The following is a 25,790-nucleotide window of genomic DNA, read 5'->3' on the forward strand; positions in this document are numbered from 1 at the left end:
TTTTTGTTATTTCTAATGGTGCATTTATACAAATTATTTAAATTTTGTAATTTTTTAAGATGTCTGCAATTCAAACAGACATATATTTGCCTACACATAGATAGTCACTGAGATGCTCAGCTTTTTATTATCTTAGCTTCGTTTTTGTGAAAATATGTTACTTATACGACATTAGATTTCAAAATGTTCAGTATTTTCTTTCTTAGTGGCAAAATGGAATTTTCTACCTGTATACAGCTGCAAGAAATATCTGCCAAATGTCATTGTCCTTTAAAAATCCTATTTATATCTTCAAGTGATTTATATTCATCAAAGGAGAAATGCCACCAGCTAGCAATATTACCTTTAGTGGATTAATTTTACCATGCAGTGAATAAAATCCCTTCAAAAGAAAGGGGCAAAGCTGAGGGGGATGGTGAGAGGCTACATCTTCTTAAATTGATGTTATCATTACTGTTATGAGAAGAACTGGAAGCAATTTCTCTCTTTACAAGTCGCCTAGTACTTTTACATTATAATGTGGTTTTCTTTTGCTTATAACTCTGTCAGATTAAAAAAAGTACAAGTTTTTTTATGTCACCATCCAAGCTTCGATGATTTTCCTACTTTTAATTAATTAGTTAAAAATTCTCATAAAAATTACTCTGTTATTTTTGGGGAGGAAAATGAAAATAAACTGTTTATCAATGCCAGAAGTGTGCTCCCTAATGTGATACTGACATGGTCTTCTGACTGAGCAGTGTGTATCAGGAACTAGAAATAGAGAAGTTATGGGCTGTACCCCTGAAAATTTGCCACAAATTGGTCTATGTTTCCTGAGATTTTTACAGAAGATCACAGATCCTTTTATGTTTCTGGTTGGCTTTGAAAGAAGTTTCACAGCTGTACGTACCCAACATTGTGATCTTCAAAAAATACTCACTACTCTGGAGTGCTCTCTGGAGTACTCAGAGTACTCCATCCATGACTACTTGAGCTTCTCAGTTTCATATGAAAGTCAGCCCCCTTCATCTTGTATAATTTGTGATACACCACTGTTTCCCTATCTCTTTATTGGTAACCAGTTGGACCACACTTTTGCCAAATATTTTCCAAAAGGTATTTTCAGTTACTGGTTATTGGGAGTTAACATGAAATGTGAAGGAAGATGTCTGATTAGTTCCTTGTGAGTGACAGCACAACAAAAATCAGGAGAGTAACCTTCTTTACTAAAAGTATTAATGATGATAAAAACAGACTTGATTGTATAGCTGGGTTCTCGGGCTGGATATTTTTTCTTGTCCAAATACTATCAGTACTACCGTTATTTCTTCTACCATTATTTCTGTGGTGAGGTGGAAGTCTTAAGAGCCTAAGAAAGATACTGTGTTAAAGACCGGAGTATGTATTTGAGAGTTATATTACATTAAGTCGTTGATCTCTTTGCCATATAATAGGGAAATGTGTCATTCTTTAGCAAGTGGCTACTTCAGACCTGCCAAGTGCATCTATTTTTCTGTGACACATTCGGGACTAAGTGAGTGTGTGGATACATGCATGTGTGTGCATGCATAGGGCAGTTATTTATATTAGGATGGAGGAGAGAATTTGTAATTCACCATTTAGATGACATTAAAAAAAATAGTAGTAACGGTTATTTGGAATGTCTTGGCTACCGCTTAGGTGAACAATATTAAATGGATTGCATAAAAGCCTAATAGTGGTTGAAAACACTATAATGCCAAAATTACATGCTTTACTTTTTTCTTTTTTTAAAAAAACCACACATGTTTTTAGGTACTGGCTGCTGTGTGAATCCAACTATTGCAGTGTTGATCAGTCAACAGGTCAATATTTGGTAACTATAATGGAGCAGTGGCAGAACTAGATGCAGTAATTAAGATCTCAGTGTCCAAGATCTTTAGTTTCTGGAAGGTGTTACAAAAACCAGCATCCTGTCAAGAGTAATGAGTTCTAAACAGGAACTGACTGACAGGGCATGCTTTTGTTGAAAAGGGCAACTGAACAGAATTATCTTTCATTATTAGAACTTCTCCCAGAGACCTAAATTTTGTGTTATTAAAACCTATGACACATAATTTATTCAGGAAACTGTAGAAAGTTTAAGGTAATAGCATTTTAAAAAAAATGTAATAGGGTTTAATATAAGAATTATGTTAACTGATTTAGTATGACCCTGTAAATTGCTTTATTTCTTGAAACTTGGTCAACTGTAACAGTTTAAAAATACAATTGCACCAAAATAAATTTGATCCCATGCCTGTAATAAGACTTTATTCTGATTTTTAGAATTTCATATTCAAATGCTGCAAATGAGATGGTGCAGAAAAGATTCAAGTGATTTTAGTAGATTTATTTACACAATTTAAGGGCTAAATACATAAGTCTGTATACAGGACGTTGTCCTATTTAATTCCCAAAGATGAGGTACTGTTGAAAATACTGTTTCACAGTTGAACAGTGATAAAATGAAAAGAAACACATCTAAATTATTTTTCACTTGTCTCTTGACAATAAAAAAAAAAAAGCAAAACAAAACCCCTACAAAATAATAAAGCAAAAGATAAACTCCTGTTTAGCATATTTATTTGAGTATGATAAAGATCACTACCACAATGTTGAAAAATTGTGTGTGTACGTATGTATACATTCTGATTTTATGTTGTTAGTACCTATGCTTTTCTGCATTTTTCTATATTATTTTAATGTCTTATGATGCGGTATGCTAGAGCTTGACCATAACAAGCGTATTTTATAAGTGTCATTTAAGCATAATCAAAACATGCACTAAACATAATGGGAAAAATTTATTCCCAACAATGATTTCTCTATTGCCACAAGAGAATCTGATTAAAAGAAAACAGAAATGCTTTAGAACTCCAGAATGCTCTGAATGCTCACATTCAATTTGTTTTGACAATTACATTTTGAAGCCTGCAGGGAAAAAATATCTTTTTTATTGGCATTAGTAGGAAATATTGTGAACTCTCTACAATTTTAAAGGTCTAATACATATCATATGGGTGTCAAAATGTATTTCTATTTATTTATTTATATTACAACTTTCAATATAATGTAAAAAGTAGATTTTAAATTTTTTATTGAAAAATTACAATTTTTCTCCTCACAGTTAGGACTTCTGAATAAATATATCCTATTTTTTCTTAAATTTCTTGTATAAATATAAAAGACAAATTCAGAAGGAAAAACCAACCAACCAACAAAAGAGCTCCAACCTGCAAGTGATTCCATGGTACCTCTCAGTAAGATGCTAGCCTCCCTATTTTTCTTTTAACAGCAATCACATGTGGACATCCTGGGAATCCAGCTCATGGAATGACTAACGGCAGTGAGTTCAATTTAAATGACGTTGTAAATTTTACTTGCAACACTGGGTACTTACTTCAGGGTGCTTCTCGAGCACAGTGCCGAAGCAATGGGCAGTGGAGTAGCCCTTTACCCAACTGCAGAGGTAAGAAAGTTTCTTTTACGTTCTCTGCTCTCTAATGACTTATTTTAGGCATGATCCTTTACCCTGACTTCAAAATATTGGTATAGTATTTTGGGGTTATAATTCCTGATAGGTAACCTGATCTTTAGGAACATATTGCCACATTTATTCCAGTTTTTGCATTTCTATATTGGAAAGTGGAGTCAGGGCTGAGTATTGGGGAAGCTTTTTCTCGGAGTGCAATCCCTAGCATTTCCTTTATAGACATATAAAGTGTATTTTGTATCACAAAAGTTATATTACGTTAATAAATCACAGTTGGCTATCTAGCCTGAATTAGATACTCTAGAGTACAGTTTCCATAAATGGTCTATTACTCCTATTAAAACACTGTTATGCAAATGAATATTCATTTATCAAAACACTATTAATTATTCTGTAATGCCTAGCAACACACGAAAGATGTTCATAACTTTTTTACATGTGAAAGCTGACTTTTCATATAAAAATATAATAAAATATGATAAAATAAGATTTAATTCTGATAGTTTGTTTGGTTTTTTTTGTGAAGGCATAACAATTTGCCTACTAGTATGTGCTGGGATAAGCACATAGCATATAAGATGGAGGTGTTTGAGAGATGAGAATAAGGCAAGGGTTTGTGTCACGAAGCAACCTGTGTATGAAATGTACGTATTAAGGAAGGACAAAGAAAACCCATTTTAAAACACAATCCAAAGTTTTTAGATTTTGTTGTGTCCTTATCATTTATTTATCAAGGTGCCAGTGATGTAATTAAGTCTAAAAGGGAAACAAGTCTCTAAAGTTACCTGATTGTTACTGTTTCCATTTATGGCCATTGTTTTTATTTATTTTCTTCAATCTTTGGTTGTTGTTGCAGAATATGGAGCTAATATCAAATATTTGGTCTATTCAACTATTATCTTTATCAAACCACTAAAATCTGTTCATAGGTCTAGGTTTCTTTTATGTTTTATGCCCCGAAATACTTTGTATTGCTGTAGTACATGCTTTCTCAATGCTGAATACCAATAACGTTTAATGATGTTGTGAAATATTTTCATCACTAAGGCAGATTGAATATCTTCTGGTTATAAAATAGATGCAAATTGTCAGAGAGGTGAAAAGCAGGACATGCTATGAATCATGTTAGATACCCAGAAAAAAAAAGCCTGGAAAAAAGTTTTTGAGATACTGTATGTACTTCAATGCTCTTTTTGTGAAGGCTCCAGAAGGAAATATATTTTAATGGATCTAATTTTAAAATCTTCTTTCAAGCCGTATTCACTTTTCAAAGCTGAAATTGTCTGAGTATAATTTTGTAATTTTTATGAATTTTATAATTTTTTTAATAACATTTATAAATTTCAACAACAGTACTGATTTCCAAATGTGTAAACCAAAACCAGATAAACAATGCTTAGTTTCTGGCGAGAACCTGATGATTTTGCCTGGTATGGAATGTGCAAAGAAATAGAACGCAAAGATCAATGAGTCAATCAATTTATCAAGTGATCTCTCTATACATGTATGCAAATATATACATTATGCCTAAGAGAAATATTTGAGTATTAAATTGGAATTGTCAAGGCTGGCAAGATTTCCCTTCTGTAACATAATTTGGCAGATCTTTACTAAATCATGCATCCTCTTAAAGGAATATCACACAAGTCACTTCGGTTTTTCCATTGGCTGATGAACATTTCAGTTCTTTGGGATGGATTGTATCTCATGCCTGACTACAAAATTAAGAAACTAAAGATTACTTTACAAATTAAAAATAAAAAAAACCCATGATTTTTTAAAATAATTTAGTCTTCCACTATTGAGAATACAAGTCTCGAATTCTATTGTCTTTGATTAGACAGGTCCAAGTTAGACAGCTTGTTTTAAACTGGGTTAATAGTAAAGCAGATCAAATAACTTCTCCAGAAATGCAACAGCTAGTAATCTTTTCTTGAATATTTTCTTGCACTGGAAAAATGATCACCTAAATGTTGAATCAGTGGGAGTACTGTGCTTTTTGTCTTTTGTCACTGGTTTTTAATGTGCTAAAGGAAATTGCAGTCAGTGAAGTTGTGCTAAGGGTACTAACATTGGGACTAAAAATCACATTGTAAGAAGTTAACTTGAGCTACTGGTAGCATCATTATCTTCACCTGTTGGTTTATTTAAAATCATATTATATTACGATGGTTGTTCCTAAGAATAATAATTATCTTTGGTGATTAGCTCATCATATTGTTTCAGAGATAGCTGATGCAATTTCAAGCTCTGTGTGTGTGGAATTAGATCTTTCATTCTCATTAAAACAATACAGAGACAGCAATTCCCTCAGTCACTACCCTCAGAATTTATTCAAGTGAGTTAACTACCATAGCAATATAATTATTGGAACAGAGAAGCAGGAATTAGCAGACTGTTCCTATTTAGGCTCATGTACTTTTAAAATCTGTTTTATACTGTTTTGTATTGCTAGACTTTAGTGAACAAACTTCTCTATCTCATCTGTGAGGCATTTAAGTAAGGTTTTGTTTGTTGAAAATATACACTATTTCACATATCCCGAAGATGCAGTCCAGATCTGCTCTATTTGACTGTCAGAGGCAGAGAGTTCATAGTTTTACTGAAGTTCAACTTCATTTACTGGCTGAGTTATGCAATTTACATTGAACTCAAGTACATTTATTAAAAGGAAACCAAATGAAAGTGAAAAAGAAAAAAAAAAAGTAAATTATGAAAAATTAGGAGCCTTACAGTTACTCCAACATTATATTACTAGTGTCTCCTGTCTACTTTCATTTTCCTTAATTCATCACATCAGTGTGTGTTTGCTCCAGGCGAATTTATGGTCTGAAATCTCGTTAAGGAAGATTGGTTTTCTGACAGTAGTGAGTATTATAGGCAGAACTCTGCTGGGATCCATTCACTTAAGAATGGCAAACTCCTATCAGAATGGAGTGGTCCAGAGTTCTCTCAGTTGAGTGTCTGCCGTTTTGTCTATTCTCATGCAGGTGGTGTAAAGTTGGGCTTTTGCCTTTCACTCAGTGCTTCTTCACTTCATTCTTCCCTTTGCTTAGTACTTCTTTCTCTATAGCAAAAGGTATTTTTTGGTGACTTGTATCTCTTCATCATGAGCTATGAGGATCCACCTAATCTTGTCAGCTAGTGCTTGTCTGTTGCCTAATGGTAGGTCTGTATTATAAAGCATAGAGTTGTTGAGGAACTCTAATAAAGATTTAGGTGTTATTAAGTTAATAACATTAACACATAATTACTTCTTGAAATAGTGGTCAGTGTAGGGAATGGATAACTAATTGCTTTTCTACACTGGAAAGTTTGTTAGTGTATGATTTCATAGAATCATAGAATCATTCAGGTTGGAAGAGACCCTTGGGATCATCAAGTCCAACCATCTACCCTACTCTACATAGTCCTCCCCTACACCATATCCCTCAGTACCCCATCTAAACATCCCTTAAACACATCCAGAGATGGTGACTCAACCACCTCCCTGGGCAGCCTATTCCAATGCCCAACCACTCTTTCTGTGAAAAATTCCTTCCTAATGTTCAGTCTAAACCTACCCTGTTGGAGCTTGAAGCCGTTCCCTCTTGTTCTGTCGTTAATTACGTGTGAGAGACCAGCCCCAACATCTCTACAGTGTCCTTTCAAGTAGTTGTAGAGAGTGATGAGGTCTCCCCTCAGCCTCCTCTTCCTCATACTAAACAGCCCCAGCTCCTTCAGCCGCTCTTCATATGATTTGCCTTCCAGGCCCTTCACCAGCTTTGTTGCCCTCCTCTGCACTCGCTCCAGCACCTTGATATCTCTCTTGTATTGAGGTGCCCAGAACTGGACACAATACTCCCCAGTGCTGAGTACAGGGGCATAATCACCTCCCTACTTTTGCTGGTCACACCATTTTTGATACAAGCCAGGATGCCATTGGCTTTCTTGGCCACCTGGGCACACTGCCGGCTCATATTCAGCCGTTTGTCAATTAGAACCCCCAGGTCTCTTTCCTCCAGGCAGCTCCAGCCACACTTCCCCGAGCCTGTAGCGCTGCATGGGGTTATTGTGGCCCAAGTGCAGGACCTGGCACTTGCCCTTGTTGAAACTCATGCCATTGATATTGGCCCAGTGATCCAATCTATATAGGTCCCTCTGTAGAGCTTCCCTATCCTCCTGGGAATCAACACCCCTGCTTAACTTGGTGTCATCTGCGAACTTGCTGATGACACACCCTATGTCCTTATCGAGATCATCCATAAAAATGTTAAATAGAATCTTGTATTACATTATTTACATGAAGGAAGAGCAAAATATCCTTCTTGGTTAGATTTAAGAAATATTAAAGTGCATTTCAATGATTAAATCATGCTGAAATTATAATTTTACATCCATGATTTAAAAAGAATATCAAAATTCTATTAATTGAATGGCTTATATCAAATTTACTCTTAATGAATTGATTAGAACTTACCTAAAGTATTTAATAGCACTTCTGGCCTATGCCTTTCCTTCTAAAATTGCCTTTCATCTAATGGGTGAAAAACATATGTATTAAAGTTCATTGTTAGTGATGAATTATGGATTTGTGTACAAAGGAAGTAAATCTTCCAGCTCCTTAAATATACTGCTGGGAAGGGATTGATGTTTCTGGCAAACTTATATCATGTAATTCAACAGAGATTTTTACGTATGACCTTCTTTCAAACCTCAGTTGGCTTCACTTGAGTCAATAATGAACATGGCTTCACTTCACTGAGACTCTACATGCAGTTACTACAAAATATAGATTATGGCTTGAAGCTATTATAGAATATTATTTTATTTTATTTCATTTTATTTTATTTTATTTTGCCACTGAGCTATTGTGTAAGCATAGGAAACTGGTATTTTCAGAAAATAAAGCTAGGCAGTTCTCAGGCACTCTTTTGCAATGATACATTGCTTCTATCTATTGTGTCTAATAGGTTAACTAATAAGTTACTGGCAGGAAATTTACCAAAAAAATTACATTATTTTTTTTTCCCTGACAAAAAAAATTGGAGAGGTTTGAGCTGGCTCACGTTCTGCAGTCTGTATCAGTAAGTGCATGCTATTTGTTAGTAATAAAGAATTCAGGTCTCTCTCTGTCCTGGGAAAATGTTGTGTTTTGTTCTTCCAAAGTCAGAGGCCTTTGTTGAGACTTTTGCTTACTTTGAATGTTAGATACACCTAATCTGTTCTTGTTGATATCCTTCAGAAGGATAATTAGAACTTGGCTAAGTTTTGTAAATAAAGAGGTGAGGTGCCACGAGTGATTCCATACAGTATCTGAGATATATATCTAAAGCAGGAAAGATGACACAGGACTTAAAATTACTCCTGCGCCTCTCTAGAGTGGCACCTGCCTGGAGATCAGGCAAAGACATCTCAAAAGGTAGTAGAAACATCTTTTGGGGCACCTGAATAGTTTATCTCACATGTCAAAAACTATGCTCTGATTAAGAAAAATCTAAAGAGACTTTATATTCCTGGTGTATCAGCTAGTTTAATGCCTAGGTTTATTTTGGGGATCATAGAATCATAGAATGGCCCAGGTTGGAAGGGACCTTAGAGATCATCGAGTTCCAACACTCCTGCCATGGGCAGGGACACCTCCCACTAGACCAGGTTGCTCAAAGATCCATCCAACCTGGCTTTGAACATTTCCAGGGATGGGACATCCACATCATCTCTGGCCAACCTGTTCCATTGTCTCACCACCCTCACAGTAAAGAATTTCTTCTTGATATCTAACCTAAATCTACCATCTTTCAGTTTCAAACCGTCCTCCCTCATCCTATCCTGATAAATAGTCCCTCCCCGGAGCCTTCTGTTATCCAGACTAAACAACCCCAACTCTTTCAGCCTGTCTTCGTAGAAGAGGTGCTCCATCCCTCTGATCATCTTTGTGGCCCTACGCTGGACTCACTCCAACAGGTCCATGTCCTTCTAGTACTGAGAACTCCAAAACTGGACACAGCACACCAGGTGGGGTCTCAGCAGAGCAGAGTAGAGGGGCAGAATCACCTCCCTTGATCTGCTGATCACACTTCTTTTGATGCAGCCCAGGATGTGGTTGGCTTTCTGGGCTGCCAGCGCACATCGAGCACTCATGAGCTCACTCATGTTGAGCTTCTCCACCACCCACACCCCCAAGTCCTTCTCCTCAGGCCTTTTCTCAATCCATTTTCCACCCAACCTGTATTTGTGCCTTGGATTGCTGTGACCCAGGTGCAGGACCTTGCGCTTGGCTTGGTTGAACTTCATGAGGTTCACACCAGCCCACTTCTTGAGCCTGTCCAGGTCCCTCTGGATGGCATCCCTTCCTTCCAGCGTCTTGGCCACGCCACACAGCTTGGTGTTGTCTGCAAACTTGCTGAGGGTGCACTCTATCCCACTGTCCATGTCACTGACAAAGATGTTGAACAGCACTGGTCCCAGTTCTGACCAGAAACATGATGTCAGGACCTTAGATTTTGGATTGCTTATAATAATAAATGTAAAACCACAAAACACTCTGCTTCCTAAGTATTTTAGTTTTATGGTTTACAAGGCCAGAATTTCTATGATAAAATTACCCTCCAACTGGCCCCCATTGAAGAAATAACAATTAAAAAATCAAACTCCTATGTATTTGAGACTTTTGTGAAGTGAAGTTGTAAGTTGAGTGTAGGGGGAAAAGGGTTGGTTGTTGTTTGTTTTGGTGTTGGTTTTTTGTTTGTTTTTTTTTGCTTGACTTCACTGAGAAGTTATTGTTGTGGATTGTTGACTTTGCACTGAACTTCAATAAAATTCCATAGACTGGCAATTTTCTAATTGTGCTTTCACAAGCGATACTTTCTTTTTTTATAGACAGTGTTTCTTAGAATGTGTCATAAAGTCGGATTGTATCCTCTGCTCTTATTCACTCGGAGTGCCAGTCCCCATACGTGTTCTAGATACCAATATCAATGCAATACTTTTCAAATAAAAAAGTTTAAAAAAACTGTTGATCAGATATGAAAGTTTCAAAAAGCAGCTTAACATTGTTTGTGTCAAGGAAAAAAAAAAGAGCGAGCGAGAACAAGAAATGAAATACTGTGAATTATGTACTTTTTGGTGATCATTCAACTTTCTAACAGAAAACTGCCTAAAGGACTCTGGCATGGTCTTTTTGCTTCTTTGTCCTCAAGGGTTTAAATCTACTCAGTGTGAGGTTCCAAAGTCATCAGGGCAGACTTAAAGCATTCTCCTGCTTTTCTCAACAGACTAAATTGAGAGTGCCAGAACTTATTTCCCATGTAACCCTTGACAGCTGTCATTGAGAGAAAGCAATCTCCATCTACTCTTACCGTGATTTACAACCGAGTCCCCAGGGTGAAAGGCAATCAGGGAAACTACTGCCTTAGTTCTGCATCCTGGCCAACTCAGATTCTTTTCTAACGTACTCCTTACTGCAGCCATTCTTAGCAACAGCCCACTCGTGTATATATATATGTTTAAAAATCTATAGCTGATGTTAAATGACACTGCAGGCACTGTTTACTTTTTAGCTTGAGGGATGGTATTGTCTTGCATAATCATTTAAGAAAACTTCATGTGTGATGCAAGAATATTTTTGCATGGAGCACATACTTAAATTATGCATTCAGTGACTATTCTGCATTTTATTCATCACTGGGTTGGCTAAACAGATACTACTGGTACAAGAATGAGAACACTGTATCACACAGACAAATTCATACTTTGGGACTGTAATATATTGCTTGAACATTCCATATTTCTGGTCTGAATGAAGAATTAAATTCTTCTATTCTCCCTATTGCGTTTCAAAGATAATTCAGTTAGAATTGCTTTTGGGTAGCTTTAGGGCAGCATATCTTCATGAAACAAAGTTCTTTTTTCTTAATTTCTAATACTGGCTTTTCAGAAGCTAACTTGGCAGACTTGCCCACTAAACCAAAGTTTCCATTTTAAGCAGTTTTATTGTATTTTGTTTTATTTTAATAATCTCAACTGTACTAAGGAAAGGGACAGCAGTTGTGAATGCTTGTTAAAAATAAATGTAGGGAAAGATTTGAGGAATCGATGGGATGGGAGGAATTCTTGAAAAGAATTATATGCAGGAATGGGCAAAACCTTAAGTAAATGTGAGAATTTTGCAGTATCTTCAGATTTTTCTTCTATTTCAATAGAATATTCTGATATTAAAACGGGAAGAATTTGTCCAAATAGTTTCAATATTATGTTTCAACTAAGCCAGTGTATTTTAGATTCTAGTAACAATGATTTTCACAAAATTGCAGTGGAAAAAAACATTTTTGCTCTTCCTTTTAAACAAATTCTAAAGTGTCATTTCATTGTTTATTTTACCACTTTTCACTTGTACAGTATTTTTATCTGTGCAGTATTTCACAGTTTATTTTTAAATAAAACAGTTTATCTCTTTGATCAAGAAATAAATTAAGCATTCAATATTATGGTTAAAGAAATAGTACTTCTGATATTCTGGAATTCTCACAACTCCCAAATGAGATTTCCACATGGCTGATAGTCCATGGCAGGTTGTCTGTATTTTTGCTCTGGAAGGCCTTTTGGTTTTTTTCAAAGGTTTGTGCCTGTAGATGCCTCGTATCCTCCCCATTCCAGAAAAAGAGGATACCAGGCGATCTACTGCATTTCTGTGCTTCCTTCAGAACTTCAGGCAAGACATTACTTTCCTCCCCAGAGCAGCCCTATCTTGGAGGCACTATGTGAACTTAGTGTTCTTCTCAGTGAAGCGGTGGCAGAACATTCATTCTTCACATAGCCCTTCAAGAAAATACAGCATCGACTTTTTAAAATGGCAGTGGTAGACAAGCTCTCACTTAGGGTGTGGTAAAGTCTAAGCTCTTAATCAGCTGAAGATTATCAAAGTGACTACTTCTAAAGATGTCCTGTGTTCTGGAGGTGGGGTATTCTTTATCATTCCTGTTAGTGGTTTGTTGGTTTGAAGAGCAGAAGTTAAGATTTTTTTTATGGTCAGAAAAAGGTGTAAGAAGGCACGAGTCTCTAACGTAATCCTTAGTGCTTTCAGTTACAGTGAACAAATTTGATTCCAGAAACTGCTCCTAGAACTGTTTGTTTTATCTTGTTACTGCTTAATATAAAAATTAAAAAAAATGAACTGTTCTTTGTATCAGGGTTAATTTATAAACCAGTTTTATATTTTCTTATTAATGGAAAACTGTCCGAAAGTCAGAAGCATGAAAGTAAGGGAAAGTTCAGGTTTATAAGCAATCTTTTGATCCAAATGTATTGAACAGGCAGAATAATGCTGCTGTGCCCTCTTGCCAGAGCTGAAAGTAAGGTGTGCAATTAAGCTCCTTTGTATCCTAGGAGTAGTGAAAGGCAAAAGAAGCATAATGGTGCTTTTGCAAATTCGCGTATTGGAAAATGATAACCCTCATTCAATGGGAATTACTGACACGGATACACATGCAACCTAAACTCAAAGTCAGACAGACTCAAAAGTAATGTAGATTACCAAAGCAACACCTAACACTGTTCAAAGCATACATAAAATATTTTTTCTAATTGAAAGAACTGATAGTATTTAGTGGCTTATGGTTGTTGAAAGTTCAGAAATTGTACAGTAAAGCATATGCATTCTTGCTATACTTTTAAATATTGGAAGCACAGCAGAGTAACTTCCAGTCTTGTAAGGGTGAGTCAAAGCTCTGTCTTCTATTCATTATCATCTGATCTAGCTGAATAATACAGAACCCATATTTCTAAAAAGCAATATAAATTCAGACCTCTCTTCCAAAGCTCTTATTTCAGCCGTCACCCTAATTTAATTTTGACTTGTTTTAAGGAACAAGACTAAAACTTTTTTTTTTTTTTAAAGTCAGATAAATGTTTTTTTGAAAAGAAAACATTGACAATACTGTAATCCAAGTATTTCTATTTTCAAGGATTTATGATTAAAAGAGTTAAACCAAGGGGAAATCACCAATGCCACCTATGATTTCGTGTGGCTGTCAATGCAAAAGCTTAAGGATGAAGCATTTTTAAAGTACTACATGTAATTCCAGGAGTTATATCATTCTTCTTAAAATACACTTTTTCCAGTCTTCAAATTTACTAATTTCTACCTTTTAGTTTCTGTGCTGGCTTTCATGTGGGAGCCAACTGATTGAAAACGAGTGAAGTTGAAACTGAATGTGCAACTTTTTAACTTTAATGGCTTCATAAACACTATAGTCACTTTAATTTTCACAGATTTTGAACAATCCTGTTATTTTAGCCATGGTACTATAAGTATAACCTGTTTGTATTTAACATCTAGAGCCCCAGAAAAGAAGTTAAAGGGCAAGAAACTTAGTTTGCAGACAAAAAAAGCGCCCCCAAACCACCTAAAAATCAGACTAGAAAAGAAACTAAAAATATAAATTGCACAAAGGAAGATTCTTGTGAAGAAATTTTGAGATCACAAGAAACTAAGTTAGGTAGGCAAACAATATGAGTTGTGTCCTATAGCTTGTAAAAAAGTCCAGTAATAGGTTTCTACATGCAAATTTCCACTAGTTTTGTGGTTTCATTTATGAAACCCCACTGTAACAGTGTTTGTATTGTTTTACCTGCACGTGGCCAATTTCTAATGCTTTAGTAGTGAGTTAAAAAAAATGTGGATAATATTAATTGCAGGCTACTAAACATGCACCTGTACTGTGGATCTGTATGAATGCAGCAAGGAGTCCTGGTTGCACCAGGATAAGCTTTTGAATGCAGAAAAGTTTTAAATATGATTGATAAATTGATATTAATTCACCTTTGAACTATTGAAGGTTTTTTGGCTTTTTAATCCAGAATATTTTGGCAGTCATAAAGGACAATGAGCTTCCATACTTTTTGACCTGTGTAGAGATTAGTTAAAGAAAGAGCTGCTCTTACTAGTAATCAAGATTGTTGCTAAAATAGGTAGATATCAGTAGAATGGAAAAGTGTTATTTTCCTGTAGTTACTTTTTGGTGTGCAGTTTCACCGCAAAATGGGCTACTGATTAGATCATGGAGATGGGTCTCAGAAGACCCGAGTTCAGTTCTGCACCAGTACAAATGTTCCATACAACCTTGGACATCAATTTGTGATATAATGAGTCACGATACTGATGTCATGTTACTGTGAAGTTGGGGATCAAAACTACATTACCATGTAATGGCAATTTTTAGCTAAATACAAAGATTGTGAAACATCATTTTTGCATTTGAAATTAAATGTGTATATATATATTTGAATTAAACAATGCCTGCCCGTGGGAACTTAATTTCCTCTACTAATTAAGAAAGTTCTCCAGTAAGTTTTTCATTTGAGTCAAGTAACACCTCCACAGAAGTTGTTCAGAGCACAGCTCGGGGGGGCTAGCATGGGCAGCAGCATCATTCCTGATTAGAGTTCAGAGCTATTCACCTCCGTCTGGAGGGCAGCAGAGCACAACAGCATAGTCATGGCCCCTGTCTACTGGCCTCATGCCACACAACAAGGGCTGGTATTCTTCACTTCATATCGACACCCATGTCACCTCAAATGTTAACTATATACATATGTAGAGAGATTGAATTTAAGGATAAGTCCATACAAGGCAATTTATAACTATGCAGAGCATGCAGGCTGGTTGCAAAAGCAGAAGCCTTACAGCGGCATCCACACAACTAATTGCCTAAGAAACAGGGTTAATTGGGAGGCTGCATGCATTGCTTCTGGGAGTTGTGCTAGTTTCTGTAACAAAGAGTTGCACTGTGAATACAGACATATGAGCTCATTCAGATCTAGCTTTTTATTTCGGTAGGGCTTCATGTCAGTGGCTGTATATTTTACAAGCTTTCACTTAGGTCTCTGTTCTACAGTGATAGTTATGTTGCCAGTAAAAAATTAGACTTAGTTGACAGTGATTAGTAATAATGAAAAAAGCAGTGACAAAGAATGAAATAGATTTTTTGTGTAGTATAAAAAGAATAAAGCATTTTCTTTTGATAGTACTCTTAAATACAGATCCCCAGAAGCAGGAATTTCAGAGTTCTTTGGAGCAGGTACAGAGACACAGGCTTCCAAATCCAAATCTTTCACAACTTCCAATGAGCAGTGAGATTTTAGGACTTTGCATTTTTCCCTCTTTTATAGGACAGAAAACCAGGCAGGAAGTAAAAAGGTATTTGCTTCTGTCAATGAAATCCTAGTGTAAACACGTATTTATTTAACCTCCACATATCTGATTTATGTATAACATTTATAAGGTTATAACGCTAAGTTTATATAAATGTTAGTAGAATGAAATTTAAGCTAAACAGTTATAACGTAAGCTGAATGTAACTTCTCTGGTGAATTATTTCATAGGATTCACCATGAAACAGAATGGTAGTTTTAATTAGGAGACTTTGTAGCTTTGCTACTCCTCAGGAAGAAAAAAGCAGGTCTCTCCCTTTAACCATGTCTCTTCACCAGTCTAGATAACACATTACCAATGTTTTATGTACATCATTGTAATACCTAATGGTTTTTAAATGTATTTTGCATTTCTGTGCAAATTTTATCTTCAGTGTTTTTAATAAAAATCAGTAGATGGTAAATAGGTTTGCTTCATGCCAGTGTTCTCCATTTCCTCCCGCCCCTAAATATTACTTCTATAATAATTTTTATGAAAAGAAAAAATTTGGATCCATATGGGACATTCTTTAGACCAAGAAAAATGCTTGTCTAGAATCCACTGCAATCATGAACATTTAATAATTTTAATATTGTGTCTTTAAAAGAGGAAGAGAAATTAAAACAATTTTAACTGTTTTTCACCCAAAATTAAATTTTAGGATGTTACTGTTTCTTTAAAATCCTGATACTTTTTAGCTGATTGAATAAAGTATTCTTTCAATGAATGAACATTTGCAAAAGCTGAATTGTTCTAGTGTATTAGCTAATCACTAAATTTAAATTATAAGTACAGTAAAACTTAACCTTTCAGAAAAAAATATGATTCAGGAGTAAAGAACAGTGCATTAGTGATTCCGTATTTCTAACCTTTAAAATTTTAATGCTATTTGATGTTATTTTCCACTGGTTTCTTTTTCTTGAAAATTCTTTTGAACTAGATGATATACTTGAAAAGTAGATTCCTGTAATTGTTTAGCTGTAATTTGTAATAATAATAATAATAATAATAATAATAATAATAATAATAATAATATTCTAAGTCTTTCTTTATTTATACCGTTATGTTTAGAGTGAAGACAGGACAGGTTGAGGAGGCATTTATAGCTTTTATAACTTTTCAGACAGCTTTCAGATGGATAGATAGCAAAGTTGGGAGTTGGCAATGGAGATGTCAGTGTCTCATCATAATCTTCTGCCAAGAAACCATCATGTTCACTGCGGGGTGTAAAACAAAGGATTGGGAGGGCAGATGTATGTTATATAAAAACTAAACAGTCATGACAAAACCCATATTTTTTTAGGTTTTTAACTGCTATCTAAAAAATAAGGTCATGCTTTTTGGTGCTTAACTTCACTTCTGAGTCCACTATCAAACATCTGATTTTTCACTGTCTTCATTTTTGTGTTCTACACACTAATAGCAGAAAATGTTCTTGTTAATGCTGGAAGCATTTTTTCACATTACAGTACCATAAAAAAGAAATTGTTAAAGTGTTATTTCAAATGTGTATTTGTTTGATTTTAATTTAGTTTCCTCACATAAAAAATATATAAAAGACCAAAATAGCCTACCAAGAGAATGATATAAAATTCCTCCTGTTTCTCTCTAATCTTTGAACCACATCTACATCCAAGACTATTACAAGAACTAGAGTAAAATCTTAGTATTACTTTCAAAGCAAAAAAATCTAGAGACTTACTTAAGAGTCAACATGTCTGATATTTAAGTCACATAAAACCCACAAAGGATATCAAAAGGACCACATTCATGAGCTGCTAGTGAAGTAACAAAAAAGGACTGCTACACATTATTTATGACATTTCTATTATGCATCAGTGATGAACGCTATTTTTCTTACAGTGGTGAACTGTTCTGATCCTGGCTTTGTGGAAAATGCAATTCGGCATGGACAGCAGAATTATCCTGAAAGTTTTAAATACGGAACAAGTGTGGCATACCATTGCAAGAAGGGCTTTTATCTGTTGGGCTCATCTGCTTTAACCTGTAAAGCTAATGGCTTATGGGATAGATCACTACCAAAGTGTTTGGGTAAGTATTCATGCAGTTGGATTAACATTAAAGAGTGGTGCGTGATTTTTAATAATGATAGACCCAAAAAAAGTGTAGTCATCTAGTGAGGAACAAAACTGGACTTTGGGATGAAAGTGTTGCAAATTGTACAACTCAGAAAACAATAAGACAAGATGTCATGCAACTTGTCATTATTAAAAATAGGTTTAGAGGAACCTGTGGATCTATTATTTCAAATGCCAGATAGTTAAGATTAATTTCCTTTTTGATGTATTGTTAAGATATCTGAAAACAGCTAGGGAATTATAAAGTTATTACTAAAATATTATCATTTAGATTGATTGTCTAAGGCCATTAATGCGTATCTCAGAATTTTTTTTTAGACATATTGAAGTGTGTATGTGAGGATGACTCTATGAAATGTTGTATAGGAAAATTCAGCTCAAGAGGTTCTTTTCATAACATCATTTCCTACTTTTTCCTCAGAGAGGGGGCAAATCTTCTGGTGTTACCTATAATCAATTCAGTGAGCTTCAGATCTCTAGAAGACAATGGTTTGGCTGACTTCCATTTTCCATTGAGATGTTTTTCCTCTCTCATCTCTATTAATTCTCTGACACTAGATTTCTGAATTACAGTGCAATTATAGGAAATAATAAATGAAATGAAAGTATACTTTAATTTGCAAACACAAGTGATATTAAAGTTTTTGCTTTACAGAATTGTGATTGTTTACTTAAATGATTTACTTTAGAATTTATGCTTATATAACAATCAGATCAATAAGTGTTACTAAGTAAGTGAATTTATTTCTTTTTTCTGCTTCTGTATTCCTTCTACTATATATCTAATATCCACGTGACCCAGGCAGTTTTGTTTTGATTTTCCCAACAATCTAGGCTTTCAGTATCTGTCAATAAGAGCTATAATCTGAAAAATTTCAATAATAAAATAATTAAGTAAAATACAACATTTTAAATACAAAATAGCTGCATGAAATTGTTCATTTTGGAAGAATATTTTACTGATGCAAGCATGTGACTCTCTTTTTTCTTTCTTAGAAAAGCCATTATGAAAGTCAGTGGCCCAATTTTGTCCCTGATCCCGTCCTACTTCCGGGACTGGGGTTTCAGTGTGAAAGGATACTCCTTATACAAAGGGCAGAAGAGGATGGGGAATCTAAATCGCCTAGAATAGCTATTCATCTTTCCAGATCAAGTGTTTTGGAAGTTTGGTAGCATTTATGTGGCTTTCTGCTTTTAGGCAGAGCTCAAGGAAGGTTGTAGGTGTCCATTCCCTCAGAACAAGAATTCCTAACCTTGCTCTAAGGACTGTTGATGGAGCCCATGGGAACTTTCATATGAGCCTGGGAGGTGCCTACAATTCCTCAGTCACCTACTATGTTAGTTGCTACTAATTTGCTGTTCTCGGACTGAAACGCTCTCTGAATCTTAAATATCATCAGGACAAATTTATCATTCTTTCCCTTAAGAACAACTCGGTGAAATGAATAGGGCTCTTTCCATGAGAAAGATCTGTTTATCTATTCACAGATGAAGTCAATCAGAGTCATTTCAAGTAATGTGAGAGAGATTTAATTTTCAAAGGTTATCTATGATAATCCTTTTTTTTTTCAAGTGTAAGATTGTTTTTGGTGATAGTGCTTGGAGAGCCAGGTGAGATAAATTTTGAACCTAAAGTGGACACAGTGTTTACCATGAACAATTCTAGTTCAAGAGTAAAAAAATAGGAACACTCTGCTCTTTTATATGCAAGGCAATACCTATAAGTGTCATTGCTTAAAAATGGATCCTTCTTTTCTTCTTCACAAACTGGTAAAATTTTGAGCTATTCACTACAAATCATTATACAGCCACGTTAAGGTGACCTGCATATTATTTTCTTCCAAAAACTCTGATCACCCACTGCAGCTCCTTCCAGAATTGTGGCAGAACTAGCATTTGCATGGTACTGAAGCAAGCTCATTAAGGTAACTGCTCTGGCTGAAAACTAAGCACTGTTTTTTTTTTTTCTATGGGAGTGCTGTTCAGCCAGATCAGTGTTCTGATTTGGTTTACCATTTGCTACATGAATCCTTAAGCCAGAGCAAGGGAAGCAAGAGAAAAATACAGCAGTGAAAGAGTGGTGGCCAGGACCATGCCTCTTGGCAGAATTCCATTGTGTAGTCAGTTTGACATTATCATGGGACCCAGTAAAGCACAAATAATCTTTATGTCTGTCAGGAACAATAGTCATCAGAATAACAGTCATTTGGTTTTTTTCCTAAAATATATGTTTATCCCATCGATCATTCATAAAGCTGCTCAAGTTCAATTGCTCTGCTTAGTATTGCCGGTTTAAGTTGTGTGACTGTTTACTAAAGTTAAGTAAAGTATATTTCCTTTGGTTTTTACACAAAAAGCATTCAGAATTTGAATTCTAGTTCAAATTAAGATGACTTATGTTCCCTCATGTAACAGATCTGTGCTACTTGTTTGCAAGTTATTCTGTGCTGAAACCATTTATCTGATTTTTTTCTCAAACAAAATGTACACATTAAGCATAAATATGATTCATAATATACAAAAATGATCAGCAATCCATTTTCCTCTTGCTCATTTTGGTGCAACACATTGCTGTAATACTACAACAGATGTTTTTTTATTTGTCTGTACTGTCTAAACTGTGTCTAGTTATTTTGTATAGATATGATAAAGCTACTTACCATTATCATATCTGTAATATATAAGGACATTGCAACATTATCCTTATTTGGTTCCTTCTTTCCCAGACTTAACAGAAATAATGTGTAGGGAAGGACAGTGAATGGAAATGAATGAGGAAAAAGAGTTTAGTATATTTTTCAGGGAAAGGCTTAACTGGATGGGTTTGTCTGACATGTATTTTTATGTTTAATCTTAACAAATGACCAGTAAATTATCTCTAGCAACAGAAAAACTGAAGATATGAAGGAGTTTGTGTTCTGTGTAAGCAGCCTTATATGTAAAGGTTATAATAAGTGCCATGAAAATATCTTATAATATTGTGCTCTTTCCTCTGTTAGTCATTTCTTGTGGACATCCTGGGGTACCTGCCAATGCAGTCCTTTCAGGAGAAAAATTTACATATGGCTCCATAGTTCACTATTCTTGTACAGCGGGTCGAAGGCTCATAGGAAATTCTACTAGGGAGTGCCAAGAAGACAGCCACTGGAGTGGGACTCTCCCTCACTGTTCAGGTACTTGTACCAACCATCATCTGAATGTCAACTTGTGTCACATGTATAAGGCTATTCTCAAGCAATTTTTAACTACAGTCAGATATTTGGTTTGGTTTTTTTTCCAAGTATATTTTAATTTCACCAATAGCCACTCAGCTGAATTACAGCCATTTATTAAAATATTCTCATATGTTGTCTTCTTCTCTTTGTCATCACTTTGTAAGTTTACTCCTTAGCTAGATGCTATAGTCGTGTACTGCAGAATATAGAAGCCACCAACACCTGGCAGTGTTCTGCTTAAAAAGGATGCAAGTATTAAATTTTGTTTTTATGAACATTGTTTTGTGTAAAGAAAGGTTGTCACGTAGGAAAATGTTGATTAAAAAAACACAGCAAAGGTACAACATGGTAAACTTCAAACATTATGTTCCGCTTTTCACTTAAAGAAATATTCTTTATTAATGCCACAATGTGAAAATACCATGAACCTCTTGGTGCTGTCAGGAAGCACAGAAACAGTTTAATCTCTGCTAGACTAACTATACAAATTTAGGAGAAGCCATAAAACATTACATAATTTTTTTGAAAAACAAACAAGGCACAAATGCTTTGCAAGTTAGTATGTACTGGGCATCCTTCTCAACAGCCACTTTGGATACAGCCACCCTGTTTTGGAGAGTGAGTTTAAAAGTATAGATGTGGACAAAATATACTGGCTGGCTTTGAGACACTCACACTGTTTACAAGCATGCACTTAGACAAGGAAATCCAAGTCCAGATGCTGTAGGGCAGGGGTGGCAAGGAGAATATATTCTAGAAGAAGCTAGGACTAAACAAAGCAGACACAATCATAGGCCACAAGTGTGTGTCTCAAACTTGCTCTGCTGAAAATCTCACGCCGCACATGTAATCATACTTTCTGACTTTAGAAAGTATTCATTTCTAAAATAGAAGTAAAAGTTTTTTCAATGTTTTGCTATTGTTATTCCTTTGTTCAGGATTTGATAAAATCAAAATCAAATTCATCCAAGAGGTGTACCTATGATGAAAAAGCTATGTCAGAAGATTCAGACTTCAACCTATGGAATTACTTATGCATATTTTGAAAAAAACCTAAACAACAGTTTTAATAGAAATTTAGTCTAGATGTATAACTGAAAAATGGAGAACAAAGGACAATGTTATTATGAATCACAATTTAGATGCAGAGGGATTTAGAAGAGATACAGTTTTATGTCAAAATTTATAATGAATTTTTGATACTGAGACCATACCTCCTTTACCATCTTGGATAGCATTTCCAGTAGCAGCCACTTTATCTGATAAGGCAGTTGACTGGCTCATCGGACCTATGAGGACATGTTTGAAAAGTGTGTTTTGCAGCACCTTCTTTCTCTTCTAACATTCTAACCAATACTTGCATAGGAATTTTAAGTATAGGAAAAATTGAGGTGTTGTTTCCATTCTTGACAGCCACAGAGGGCCAGGTACCATTTAGTCTTTTCAGTGGATATATGTATTTCAAATATGTGTCTTAAGAAACTTGAATATGGTTCCTTTCAATCTTGCTGTTATCTAATTTTTGTTATTACAAGTTGTTGCTAGCAGAGAAGTTGAACAATAACATACAATGTGTAGAAACCTTTATTTATGTCAAAAAGACAACAAATTTGTTAAAATGACAGGGTGCTTTCTGCATTCAAAATAATTTTCTATCTTTTATTTATGTCAAATTCTATGTTGAAGTCTGTAATGGTCCGAGATAAGAAGTAGGCTGAAAAAGACTTGTTATTTTCATCTTTGGCTTCAGTTTCATGCCCTTGTACTGAAAGAAAAGTGATTAATTGTAACAGAAACAATGCAGTTAGTAGTACTATTCACAAGAGAGCATCTTCACTGCCACTACACCTGCACATAATGTCTCTGCCAATAATTCTGCTCTGTTGTGTGTTACAGGAAATAATCCTGGCTATTGCGATGATCCAGGAGTACCAGCTCATGGGTCTAGACTAGGGGATGAGTTCAAAATAAAAAGTCTACTACGTTTCTCATGTGAAATGGGTTATCAGTTGAGAGGGTCTGCAGAACGAACGTGCCTGCTTAATGGTTCCTGGTCAGGTATACAGCCTGTGTGTGACGGTAGGTATTGATACCATTGGCATTTATGACACTATTGAATGACATTTTATTCTTTAATTAAAAAGAAATGCCATGACAGAAATATGCTTTCATATTGCTCTGTAGACCTTTGATATAAAAAAGATTTGCAAGCAGTTCATGTTTTGCTTGAAACCCTGAATGCAAACTGATAAATTTTTGGAATATATATTTATAAGAAGATTGTCAGAAAATAAATCTAGTTAAATGAATATTAGGCCTGAAAATAGAGAATAAATACCTAAGTTAGATGTAAAATTATACAAATGCTTCTGATTGAAAATATGAAAATGGAGTGATAAATAAATCTGTCATCCAGATACTAATAATGTAATGTTTTCATCTTATCTTTTTACTTAATATCTATTCATCAAGGACTGAACAAATGACACAGTAACATGGTATTCTTAACTAAGTATAAATTAATGTATATTTCTCCACATAATTTAAATTAATTTTTTGTGAGATGTATTGTTTTTATGCTAGTTCTTTCAGAAGAAATGCAACAGAGAATATTTCTAGAAATCACATTTTAGAATAAGAATATAAGAACATAATGAATTTTATACTTTTTATGCACTGTCAGAATTGTAAAGCAGTAATGGAAGACTTTAGATTTAATTTTAAAATTACTTGTTTTCCAGGAATGTTTGAAAAGTTATTTTATCTAGCTCATTGGAGTTCATAGATTCTGTACTATCAGTTTTCTGGTATACTAAAGGATAAAATGGAAGATAGGACAAAATATTTTTAATAAATTTATTATGTTTTTTCACCTGGGGATTTTATCACTATATCCTCATCTAACAATTGTTCTTTTGCAGTATTCTTCAGCCCAGTTTAATCTTCTGTCAGTGAATATCACCATAACTGTATGAAAATGGCAGTGGACACAGGATCTGTATTTTCAGCAGAAAATTGATGTTTTGCAATGTCCTTTCTTCTTCCCTTGCATGAAGATATTAAGTATTGTAGGACAACAGCACTCAGTGTCAATTAGTGGTGTTTGAAATACCACTGTTTTTTCTTTATCTTTTTACTTTAACCTTCTGTTTTCAGAAAAAAAATCCCGCAAAGAAAAAAGCCCCTTTGGTTTATTTTTCTGTTCTCCTTCAATTGTTTCCTGTTTCGTATAAATAAGAATGAGATTAGGAGAATACCTTTTCACTGGAATACTGGATAGAGGCCAGCAAAGGACAATTAACACGATGAAGGGACTAAAACATCCCTCCCCTGAGGAAAGGCTGAAAGAACTGGGGCTGTCCAGCTTAGGGAAGAGAAGGCTCAGAGTACATTTTATCAACATACATAAATATCTGAAGGCAGAATGCAGAGAACATGGAGCTGGGCTCTTTTCAGTGACTCTGAGTGAGAGAACAAGAGGCAATGGGTGCAAAGTGGAACACAGGAGATCTGTCTGAACATCAGAAAACATTTTTTTTTTACAGTGAGGCTGGCTGAGCGCTGGCACGTGTGGCCCAGAGAGGTGGTGGAGTCTCCATCTGTGGAGAGAGTCAAAAACCATCTGGATATGGCCCTGGGCAACAGGCTCTCAGTGGCTCTGCTTGGCCAGATTACCTCCAGAGGTCCCTTCCAGTCTCAACCGTTCTGTGATTCTTTGATTCTGTGACTCACTTAAATAGGAAGATGCAATACATTGAATTAAGTAAATATGAGAAATGTAATAAGTAAAATAAATAAGTAGAGTAGTTATTCTTAGTGTAAAGGCTATTTTATAGAAAACTAAACCCTCCCAAAAAAACAATGTGTAATTGGAGTAAACCACTGTCAAATCTCACGTGTATGAAACTGAAACACAATCATTGCCTTTTTGTGTAGCTACAGATGCCAAAAAATATATGGAGGCCAATACAGAATGCCTGTTCTTTTCTCCATTCAAAAAAGAAATGGACAGAAATTTGCTATTTATGCATGTTTGTAACTGAAAGAGAAGATACTGGTAAACAGAAAGAGAATAGAAAAATGTGCCAAAAGACAAAACAGAAGCACAGGTCTGTCAGAAAGTCCCGAATGAGCTTTCTTCTCTCCAGTGGCCCTATTGGGTGGAGTGGAACAAGCAGTGCAAACTACCTGAAACAGCAATTGAAAAAAAAAGAAACAAAATAAATGCAAGTAAAGTGATCATATTAACAAAGAGAAATAAGTAATTAACTCAAGAATATACCTATTAAACATTTTCTTAGTAAAACTTGCTATAGCTTTTTTAAAAGTTGGGCTATTGACCTATTTTTTTTTTTTTCAGTTAGTCACCTATCATGGAAATATTGATATACGATATGATTTTTCTTAACCTTTTCTTCACAGCTGTGTCTTGTGGGAATCCTGGCACCCCAGCCAATGGTATGATAGTGTACACGGATGGAATATTATTCTCCAGTTCAGTCATTTATGCCTGCTGGGAAGGTTACAAAACTTCAGGGCTAACTACTAGACATTGTACTGCTAACGGGACATGGACCGGCACTGCTCCAGACTGCACAGGTCAGAAATAAAGTTTCTTCCTCTAAATCTTTAAAGTAGAAAGTCATTGAGCCTTCCCACTGAAAATTATTATTTTGTTAGGTAAAATAATACAGTTTTTCCTAATTCATCTATATTATAACGCATGAATATCTTATGTATTTAAAGGTGCATGTCCCTTTAATACATTCTAGATAGAAGTATCTTTTTAAGATGGATACATAGGTAACTTT

General features: G+C 35.1%; 1 protein-coding gene across 2 annotated transcripts in view; it reads left to right on the forward strand.

Annotated features, from left to right (window-relative positions):
* Positions 1–25,790, forward strand: part of CSMD1 (CUB and Sushi multiple domains 1) — a 1,104,383-nt gene that overhangs the window by 1,047,366 nt on the left and 31,227 nt on the right. For both annotated transcript variants that reach the window (XM_014948981.1, XM_014948982.1), the window contains exons 54-58: positions 3,299–3,472; positions 17,529–17,717; positions 20,764–20,937; positions 22,876–23,058; positions 25,402–25,578. In XM_014948981.1, the coding sequence (XP_014804467.1) occupies positions 3,299–3,472; positions 17,529–17,717; positions 20,764–20,937; positions 22,876–23,058; positions 25,402–25,578 (897 nt within the window). The remainder of the gene's footprint in view (positions 1–3,298; positions 3,473–17,528; positions 17,718–20,763; positions 20,938–22,875; positions 23,059–25,401; positions 25,579–25,790) is intronic.

The sequence above is a fragment of the Calidris pugnax genome, unplaced genomic scaffold, assembly GCF_001431845.1.
Source record: "Calidris pugnax isolate Ruff unplaced genomic scaffold, ASM143184v1 scaffold141, whole genome shotgun sequence".
NCBI lineage: Eukaryota > Metazoa > Chordata > Aves > Charadriiformes > Scolopacidae > Calidris > Calidris pugnax.